At 46.7% G+C, this 11,039-nt stretch overlaps 1 protein-coding gene across 1 annotated transcript; it reads right to left on the bottom strand.

Annotated features, from left to right (window-relative positions):
• Nucleotides 1-2,654: 2,654 nt before the first annotated feature.
• Nucleotides 2,655-9,874, bottom strand: TAL2 (TAL bHLH transcription factor 2; the record flags this gene model as incomplete). Its single annotated transcript, XM_080667948.1, has 2 exons — nt 9,848-9,874; nt 2,655-3,006 (listed from the first exon to the last, which is right to left on the bottom strand). The coding sequence occupies exon 2, from the start codon at nt 2,970-2,972 to the stop codon at nt 2,655-2,657; it is 318 nt and encodes a 105-aa protein (XP_080524074.1). The 5' UTR covers nt 2,973-3,006; nt 9,848-9,874.
• Between the last annotated feature and the right edge of the window lie 1,165 nt (nt 9,875-11,039).

Genomic DNA, 11,039 nt, shown 5'->3' with positions numbered 1-11,039 from the left:
TTCAAGTAACAGAGTAGCATAGATGATATAATCTGTCTAAACTCTTCTGTTGGGTTCAAATGATCCTTAAGAAGATGTACCACCAGTGAACTACAATACGTTCAAATCATAAATTCTTACTATTGCAATCACCAAGCCCTAAGTATCGGACACCAACGAAGACTCTAGAGTGATTTTTGAATTAGCCTCCAGTCTTACAGCCACCTTGCCAAGGTTTAGGTCTGACAGGCATTTTATTTATTTATTTATGTATGTATGTATGTATGTATGTATGTATGTATGTATGTATTTATTGACAGTCATTTTAACGTAACACAACTTGATATACCAAAATCCAAGCTTGCAAAAGAAATCATCTAAGAGGTGAATTACATAAAGTCATCTTTTAAATGTGCATTCATTCTATCAAGGAGATTTCCTGCAGGGTTTCATTAAACAATGATCCCCCTCATATAGTTTAATGATCATCCAATCTCCCCAGAGCTTTTTAGGAGCACACAGACGTGGCCCCAACAGCAAAAAGGTGCACTCACTCTGAGAAGAGCATTAAATCCCATAGTCAGGCCTTCATGCAGTCCTCGGCAACATGGTAAAACGAAGCCAATATCAAAATATTGTCAAAAGTGTGATTTTGATTTCATGCCAGATGGGAATAAGTAATGTTGCTCAATTGACAACTATCAGCAAAGCATTGGTAGTTTGGGGGCATACTTAAGTCCCCCCACGCTTGTGAGAAATGCCATTTGTTTCTCCGACTATTCTGGGTCCATGGGGAAGTTTACTGAGTGCAGGCAGTTTAAAGAAAGGACCCAGAAGGAAATGCATTGCTTCTGATGAGTGTGAATGCTGCATAGAGTTTAATGGCATAACGGCCTTGCTAATTTGGGGAATGAGATTTTGAGGGGGCCTCATCCAATTTTCTTCTGATTACCAAACCAAAGGGGCTCATTTCAACCTTTCATAAATCAACTATCTTCTTTCCAGAGTGGCAGGAAATGTTAACTCCGCTGTTGTGTATACACGGGAAATCCATAATTGCAAATCCATCAATTTCCTACTGGTGGTTCAGAAGGTTTTAAAACCAATGTACCATCGAGAACTTTGGGGAAATAAAATGTCCCAGAGACAATCAAACGACATCATTTGTATTCTGGGCTAAGCTATGGGATTCATCTCTGAATCCAAGCATTATCAGGGTGGCACGTGGTGGTGAGTTATGCCAAATCCACACTGTTCCATTGGCCTGTGGGTACCACCCCTCCCAACATAAGACTGAGCTAATGCTCCATCGCAGGGAAGACAAATTCCAAATTCATTAATTCATTAGAGTCTGGTATTACAGTCCTATTGTCTGCTCCAAATCTTTTGTTTAAACTAAGCTCTCTGTTAAATGAGTCGTTAAATGGTAATGTTTGGATTTTCATAATTATATTTGAATTTTACAGGTCTTAAATCAGCAGGAACTCAGGCTGAATTAGAAGTATTAATACCTGACATGTGAAACTGAGGGGTTAGAGAACCTATTTCAGCTGTTCTTCATAAGAAAACTAGGAACTCTAATTCATAAGTGATCAAGTCCTTGCCTCTCACAGATATAACCCACCATTTGGCTTTGGAGATAACATATATGGGAATGGCTCATGGCAGGTAACACCTCCCATTTCTGTAGAGATAAAGAATGCAGAGCTCTTTCATACGTATCTGTTGCATTCCTGTAATCTTCCCATGTCAGGAGGGTCTTTTCTCCACAGATTTTCCCACAAGCCTCCGGGATTTTTTTCCTGCAAGAGCCAACCTGAGACTTGTTTTGTTCCTCCTTGATCAAACATGCTACATTTTTCAAAAGAAACTTTAAAATATGTTCTGAGGGCCCTAGCTGGTTTGGTTCAGTGGATAGAGCATTGGCCTGCAGACTGAAGGGTCCCAGGTTTGATTCCCGTCAAGGGCACATGCCTGGGTTGCAGGCTTGATCCCCAGTAGGGGGCATGCAGGACACAGCCGATCAATGATTCTCTCTCACCATTGATGTTTCTATCTTTCTCTCCCGCTCTCTTCTTCTCTAAAATCAACAAAAATATATATTTTTAAATGTTCTGAGGGAGCCCTAGCCGGCTTGGCTCAGTGGATAGAGCATCAGCCGGACTGAAGGGTCCCAGGTTCAATTCTGGCCAAGGGCACATGCCTGGGTTGCGGTCTCGATCCCCAGTGGGGGCATGCAGGACACAGCTGATCAATGATTCTCTCTCATCATTGATGTTTCTATCTCTCTCTCCTTCTCCCTTCCTTTCTGAAATCGGAAAAGAAATATATTATTTTTAAAAAGTTCTGAGGGAAGCATTTTTTACTCATCTGAAATGTGCATTTCTACTCATCTTGCTTATAACTGAAAACATATTGAGTGATTGTTTTTTCTTCAAACAACATCTTATGTAGATGTTGGACATATGAAATAGACAGAAACAGGCCGCATTCCAACACCATTCCTCATGGCCTCCTGTCGGCTCCTGGCAGCTGTCCCTGAGCCATCTCCTGTGAAGCTTAAATTCCTGCCTCACAAATTCTTCATCAAGTTGACTCTGTAACATGCAAAAGGCTGTCGATGGCCAGTGACTGCTGAACAAGTGTCTCCCTGGGTGATGAGAGTCCGAGTCACACTAAGGGACGTGGTGGCTTGGGCCAGGTGAAGGAACCTGGTAGTCACAGAGCAGAGTCCTGTCGGGCAGGTGGGGTCCTGGGGGGAAGAGTCCCAGAATGTTTCCTGGGGCTGCCACTCCCGTTTGCTGCAGGCTTTGCTCCCCCAAGACCTTGACCAAGAAGTTGATATACCTCATTGCCAGGCGAAGCGTTTCATTCTTGCTCAGCTTCTTGTCTGGAGGGTGAGTGGGGATGAGCTTCCTCAGCCTGGCGAAGGCGCTGTTCACATTCTGCTGCCTCCACCGCTCCCTGGTGTTTGTGAAGATTTTCCCCGTCATGTCTGAGTTCCTGACCAGGGAAAGAGAAAGGGCCCTGAGGGCCAATACCTTGTAAGAGGCCTGGTGGGTAGCACGTGTCCTGCCAAAAAACTTGAGGTGTTTGATCTTCTTGACCCAGATTTTAGGAAATTCATTTTCTCATTTTCAGGTTTTTTTGAATCCTCCTTTTGAGAAGGGAAGAAAACGTGGCAGAAGAGAGGGTAGGATAAGAACAACACCCTTTGGCCTTTTTCTCCCTGGCTGTTTTCAAGGTTATTTTATCCCAATACCCCCATCTGGTTACAAGGTTATTTTTATCCTAATACCCCCATTGCTTCTTATATAATGAACTCCTCCTAACTTTTTGGAATCAGGCACAACATAGAACTGAGTAGTACATGCATAGGATTGAATAATAAAATATATATTTAGTCAATAGGGAGTTAAATATGGATTCTTTTATTTAAAAAGCTGTGATCCTAGGTTTCATGAATAATACAATATTTGGAATGATGAAAATAGAATGCATCTCTGGTCTTAGCTGGCAGACCTCCCCTGGAGGATTAGACCCCACAGCATAAGAACTAAAATATCCAGAGTGGACCACATTTAGAGGAGGGTGAACAGGGTGCTGAAGAGTCTTGAAAGCCTCTTGTATGAAGAACAGAAGTGGGGGTATTTAGGGTGACAAAGAAGAAAGACCAGGAGCATATGGGGGTGATGATTTGGCATGGATGCTGTAGAAGGTATGCGGGCTTCCCCGAGGCTCCATTTCTGTGACCTCTCCAACCCAGGGGGAGTGACTATCCTCATATATGGCCAAAAATTACTGTGCCATTTTTAACTCTCAGAAACATGATCCCTTTTTTCACATGGTTTGGATTGACATGCATCAATGGGAACGTTTTGATGCATCAGCAAACAAGCCAAAGCCCAGACAGACCTCAACAGTTGGGTGCTCTTGGCTCACTGCTATCAGCTGGCCATTCCTGTTCCCACAGAGAGCAACAAATATTCCAGCTCCACTCCTCTACACCTGCCTTCCTCTGTGCTTTGAATTCCCTTCTCACTCTCCTTGCCTATTTCTACACATTCTTTAAAGAGCAGCTCAAATTCTCCCTTTCTGTGAAGCCATCCCAGAGCCCCCCATGCCCTCTCCTCACTGAAGTCCTTCAGCCCTTGGGGGTAAACAAAGGCTCTTAGGAGAATGAAATATTTGTAAATCACTTATAACAGTGCCTGGCACACAGTAATTGCTATAAAAGTGTTGATGACTACATACAACAAAATAATAAATATATTTATCGGTAAAATGACTTGTGGGGTATTGAATGATTCTTGAGGGTGATATCTTGTTCTTCTATAACCAAGCCTGCTGTAATCTCTTTGTCCTTTTATTTTAATCCTTAACCAGTTGTACGCCATGAGCGTCTATAGACGCAAGTGACAGACCTTTTTTAACTAAATTCAAATATAGAACGAGGACCTGCAGCTGAAGGCTGTGGGCTAACTGCAGTCGATGCAAATGCACCACAAGGTCTTCCTTAATGTGAGATCCAAGCCACGTATTTCCATGTGAACTCAGTGTGTGGTCAACGTTGAGAACCAATGCTCTACTCTCCAAATCGGGACACTGATGCCTTGTAACACTAAGTTTTTTTGTTTTTTGTTTTGTTTTTTTTTAAATATTTTATTGATATTTTACAGAGAGGAAGGGAGAGGGGTAGAGAGTTAGAAACATCGATCAGCTGCCTCGGCACACCTCCCACTGGGGATGTGCCCGCAACCAAGGTACGTGCCCTTGACCGGAATCGAACCTGGGACCCTTCAGTCCGCAGGCCGACGCTCTATCCACTGAGCAAAACCGGTTTTAGCTGTAACACTAAGTTTAATAAGGAAGCAGTGTATTCACATATCAGATACCTGCCATCATACAGGAAGGCACAGCAGGACAAAACAGAAGGGAAACGCCACCCTTTCCCTCACAGGTGGGTGTTCTAGTCACAGCACCAAACACTAACCAGCCCTGGGGCGCTCCCTGTCAGTTCACAGGCCTCAGTTCCTCCACTATCAGATAGGTTAACAGTACCATTCTCTCCGCACAGGGTTGTTGTAGGGAATGAATGAAATACTGCATATGAAGGCAACCTGTGAACTACACAGTAAGGAAAAATAAGAGCAAGCAGAGCACTTGCCTTGTGCCAGGCACTGTTTCTGTGTTTTAACTCATGCTACGTTCACATGTAAGCAGCCCTGGTTGTGGTAAGCGTGTTGTAGACATTGCTGGGGTTGGCCTAGGGATGGAGACATGTTCCAGAAGTTATCCCACTATTCAGTACGCTTCCATAGAAACCAAATGAGGATGATCCCAGTTCACTGGAACAAGCACTAGGATACCACCAAGCCCTGACTCTGTAGGAGTCAGACAGTGGTGGAGGCATCCAAGTGATGGTTAAAAGCATAGGCTACAGAGCCAGACCCCGGTTTGGCTCAGTGGATAGAGCGTTGGCCTGCGGACTCAAGGGTCCCAGGTTCGATTCCGGTCAAGGGCATGTACCTTGGTTGCGGGCACATACCCGGTGGGGAGTGTGCAGGAGGCAGCTGATCGATGTTTCTGGCTCTCTACCCCTCTCCCTTCCTCTCTGTAAAAAATCAATAAAATATATTAAAAAAAAAAAAAAAAAAGCATAGGCTACAGAGCCAGACCCCGGTTTGGCTACTGCCTCTACGCCTCCTAGCTGTGTGACCCTGAGCAATCTCTTAACCTCTCTGTGCTTCACATGCCTCAGAAGTGAAGGACAACTGTGAGGCCACATAAAACGATACCTTAGTGCAATGTCTGGCACATAGTAAGTGCTCAATAAATGATAAAGGATTACAATGATCCCTACCAATAAAACAGAGAAAACAAAATGTTCATTGTAATTTATTTTTTCCTAATGAAGAAGCTACAATAGCTTTATGTATTTGTTTATTTCACTCTATAGGAGTGTATGGATATATGTATATGTGTGTGTGTGTGTGTGTGTGTGTGTGTGTGTGTGTGCGCGCGCGTGCGTGTAGATACAGAGCCAAATACCTGGAAGGATTCAGGCCAAACTGTCAATAGAGCTTCCTCGGGGGGAGGAGAGTGGGTTGGGGGGAGGTAGAAAAAGGAGACTTATGGGTTTTATTCTGTATACTTTGGCATTATTTTACATTTTTATAATAAAGTATTCATATATTATTTGCCTCACAATAGAAAAAAACTAAGAAAGTTTATGGGTTTTAATGTAGAAAGATATGGCTTTGAATCTCAGCTCTCAATTTCCTAGGCTCCCAATTCCCTAGTTCAGTGGTCGGCAAACCGCGGCTCGCGAGCCACATGCGGCTCTTTGGCCCCTTGAGTGTGGCTCTTCCACAAAATACCACGGCCTGGGCGAGTCTATTTTGAAGAAGTGGCATTAGAAGAAGTTTAAGTTTAAAAAATTTGGCTCTCAAAAGAAATTTCAATCGTTGTACTGTTGATATTTGGCTCTGCTGACTAATGAGTTTGCCGACCACTGCCCTAGTTATATGACTCTGAAAAAATCCGTTAACTTCTTTAAGACTCAGTTTTCTTTTCTGGAAAACGGAAATAAAGCCATCCTCAGTTTCTTGTGAGAACTAAGTGAGATCCCCTATGAAGTATATAAGGATATCAATGAGACACCATGTGCCCAGCACACAGGCACTTAATAAATACGAGGGCTCTCTTCCCTATACAGATGAGAAGTGTCATTAATCCAGAGCCTGGCATTTGTCAATCATCTGTACGCCCCCGGGACATGTCCCAGCCAGGTTCTGGTTGCCTTTCCTGCTCTGTCCGGATTGGAGAGTCCAGTGCTGTGCCGGGAACCGGTGGTGAGCGAAACCCCGGCAGCGCATGGCAGGCTTCAGGCTCCCTCCACCAGCCACTTAAGTCCATGTCCTTGCTCTGTGGAGACACTCCCATTTGGGCCCATGAGTTACAACCCTATGCCCTCCAAGCTTTGGCATCAGCAGTCACTGAAACTATGTGCCAGATACTGTGCTGGCAGATGGACATGGAGGAGCCAGCCACTGCCTGTGTGACATGGAGAGGGAGGGGCAGGGACTGCTGGAGCAGAGAAACAGCACCAAACCGGGCCTTCGGGGGGCTTCCGGGCAGCCCACGTATCCTTCCAACTAAAGGGGTGGACCAGCCGACCCCTGAGGCCACTTTCTGTTCTGAAATACCACGACACCCACTTACTGCCAGTGATCTAACCTAAGCCAGTTCTCGATAACCAGGCCGTTGGTTCTACAATGAAAATATGAGTGTTGTCAGAACTGTGCCCAACTGTACCTAAAACTGAAAGCTTGAACCAAATCAGGAGGATTTTAAGATCGAAAGAAAACGGTCCTGTTCTCTCCTGGCAAGGCTGGCTGCTTAGCCAGGACTATGGGAACAAAGTTATTTTCAAGCTTCTCTTGTCAATAGAGGGTTTAGCTCATTCACTAAGTCAACTCAGGCCCATGGGGATTCTTTTCAAAGTGGCAAGAAAAAGATTAGGCAGGATAAACTAACTGGTGTTCTCTTCTAAGAGGGCTCCATTCTATTGTTCTGGAAGCAGACAGAGGAAGGCAAGCTTCTGAAACGAGGCCTGCATAATTACTTGTGGATTTATCCTCAAGTGTGCCCCCTCCTTCTCCACAGGGGGAAGTACAAATCAACGACCTAACAAGCTGGAAAAACCCAAAGCGGAGGTCGCTGGGAAATTACGAAAGCCCTGACTGGGGTGGTAAACACAATGCAATATACAGATGATGTATCATAGAACTGTACACGTGAAACCAAAGCCACCCCAATACATTTCATTTACAATTTTTTAAATTTTATTTAGTGTTTTTCTAGTTGTGAGGACTGACTGCTGCTAATCTTGATTTCAGAGTAAGTTAAGAGCTTAAAAAAAAAAATACGCCAGATGCCACAGAATCAGAAGACATCTGGTAGATGTCAAAACAGGGGTGAAGAATTTTGTCCCAGGTCACACAGGGAATCCGTGGCAGAGCCTGTGTCCCAAGCCTGGGTGTTTATGCATTTGTGTCACCACTGACTCCTGCTGGGTCAGGGTGCATAACCTTTTTTTGTGCCATGGAACCTTCTGGCAGTCTGAGGAAGCCGTCTCAGAACAATGCTTTTCAATACATAAAGTAAAAAGCCTTTGGTTCTCTTCTCAGAATAGTGATTTTAAGTGCATCACTTAAAATACATCGACCCATCAAATAACCAATTATGCTTCACAGTTATTAAAATAATTTTAAATTTATATATAATAATGCATGTGCTTTGCTTCATAACACATTCGATTTATTAGCATAATCGATACATAGGGATATGTAAATGATTTTTTTCAAAAGATGTGCAACATCTGTAGCATGGAAGTATGTATGATTTCTACTGGTGACAAGTCACCAGTACTGCTAATACCACTGCAGTTTACTGCCCACATGCATCCACAAAGGAGAGGTGACATTTAGATGAAAGGTTAGTGGCAATAAAGATGTAACTTTTTCCCAACTAAGTATATAGAATCCCCGAATTCTATCTACACACCCCTGAACGGACCCCCCAGGAATGCCTGGGCAGGAGGAAGGTCATAGGAAACAAACCTGTGTTTATATTGTCACCACTGAGGGTAGCAGGTCACCAGAGAAAGGAATGACAATCATGCCTTAGAGAAGGTGACTAATGTCCGAAACAGGAGCCGCTGCGTTTTGGTGCTGGTGGTTCCGGGACACACAGCCCAGGTCCAGTAGAAAACCTGCGACGCAGGCACCCGGCCAACGGGCCCACGGTGGCCTGCCCCCGGCATTCCCACACTTGCGGCTCCTCTTCCCTGAGACTTTACGTTCTCCTCCTGGCCCCTGGTCCTGCATCTGCCTCTTCTCCTGACAGTGAGTGAAAGCACTCTCCAGAGAGCCGGAGACGAAGGGTGGTCTACAGACAGAGTTCCCTTCGTGGGAGATGCCCAACCTCCGACACCAGGCACAGCTTTGCCTTTGTTAATGTTTGTAGAAGAAATATATGTTCATTTAAGGAAAATGATCAAGCAGTACGCCAGTTCATAAAGCAAAAAAAAAATTTAAAATTGGCAGTCTCCCTACCTATCTAATCGCATTCCACAGCAGTAGCCAGTTTGGTGTGTACATATACGCTATTTATATCCTTTCTAAATAATATAAAAATCAGAATACATATGATTATGCAGGTTACTGTTCTCTTTAAACAACTCTGCATGTTGATGTTCTCAGTAAGCTCATTTACTGTGAATGCCGGCCTTAGGGGGGCACTGGGAGAGCCACCTGTTCCAAGGCGCGCCCACCACCCGTCACTCCATGCTTACCCCGCCCAACCTGCTGCCCGTGCCCTGCACTTCCCAGCCTTTCCCTTTTTCTTTTTATAACCTTTGCTCCCCCAGCCTGCAGCCCTGCCTTGTGAGTCAGTGGTTCAGGCGTCCAGGAAAGCCTCTCCTGCTAAAGTTTCGCACCTGCCAGGTGTCCGGGAGCCGCTCACCTCTGCACATGAGCTATCTGGGAGCTCTGGGGTGTCTGTCCCTGGCGTCGCGTTTCAAAGCAAAGGGCTCCGCCTACACGCTCCCCGGAGCGGCGCCCCCCCAGAGCGGCGCCCCCGCCCCGGCCCTGCCCAAAGCCCCAGGTCTTCTCACCGAGTTGACTTGGTGGCTGCTACCAAGTCGCCTCCACACTCCTGCCTTCCTGGCGCGTGCGGCTGGGACTGGACTCCGGGGCTGCGGAGGGAGACCCGCTGGCCCACGAGCCCCGCCCCAGCGGCGCCCACTAACCCCCCGCCCCCGCGCCCACCCCTGCACCCACCCCTGCACCCGGAGTCCACGCACCTCTTCGCCAAGATCCAGGAGCCCGCGCCCTCTCTGGCCGTGTGCGCCCTCGTCTGGAGGCCCGCCCGCCGCCGCCTTTATAGGACACCTCCCTTTGTTAGCGAGGCCCAAGGGGGCCCCTTCCCTGCCGGGGATCCCGCCGGCCCCGCCCCACTCCCCGTGCCCCCGCTTCCCAGGACTAGCCCTCCCTGTGCCCTGGAAAGGGGGTAGAGGCGGAAGGAGAACCCCGCTTTGTGTAAGCTCAGGGGCAGCAGGGGTCCTGCCACTCACCTGGGTCGCAGCTAGGGGCCCTGCGTGCAGCTTACCCACCCTCTCCAACCTCCGCAGCCTCGGGCAGTGCGTGCCCCGTGGTTAATGCATCAGATGTGAACTATGGAAGTTCCAGCGAGGCTCCAGCTGCGCTCCGAAAACAAGGGTTGAGGGGAGGCGGATCTCAACAACCACAATCCAGCCTCATCAGACCAGGTGTTCGGGGATGGGAGCTGAAATTCGCGTTTTTTTACCAAGCACCGAAAGAGCGTAAGGAGCACCACGAAGTCAATCACGGCACTGCGCGGATTCCCAGGTATATCCGCCAGTTTCCAGTGCCCAGCACAGGACTTGGCGATCACAGTGGCCTTTCTGCCTCTGCACTTGCTTCTTTCAGTCTGTTGTCCAGCATCACCCAGGATGATGCTATGAAAACTCAAGCCAGATTCCATCACTTCTCTGCCCAAACCCTTGGGGGTGTCTCTCCATTTCACTGAGACTCAAACTCAGGTCTTATCAGTGGCTCTGAAGACAGCCTTTCCCTGACCTCTCTGTTCCTTCTCTCCTGTGTTTACTCAGCTCTAGCCACTCTGACCTCTGTTGTTGGAGGAACACACCACATACCCGCCGCTGCCTCCGGGCCTTCCTACTGTTTTCTCTGCCTACAACATTCTCCCCCACGGTATCCACATAGCTCCTCCATCACTTCCTTTCATTCATCCAACAAATTATTATGGAGTGCTGACCATGGGCCAGTGCCTGTCCTGGGCAGTGGGAACACAGCTTCAAACAAAACAGACCAATTCCTGCGCTCAAGGAGTTGTCATTCCTCAGGTCTTTGCTCCAAGGTCACCTTCTCAGGGAAGGTTTCCTCTCTGACAGCAGTATCTGAAATTGCACCTTCACACCCACAAGTACTCTTCATCCTCCTGCCCTGCTATAT

The sequence above is a fragment of the Plecotus auritus genome, assembly GCF_963455305.1.
Source record: "Plecotus auritus genome assembly, chromosome: 5".
Taxonomy (NCBI): Eukaryota; Metazoa; Chordata; class Mammalia; order Chiroptera; family Vespertilionidae; genus Plecotus; species Plecotus auritus.
The sequence above is the reverse complement of the archived record's forward strand: the minus strand, read 5'-3'. Positions and strand labels throughout refer to the sequence as shown.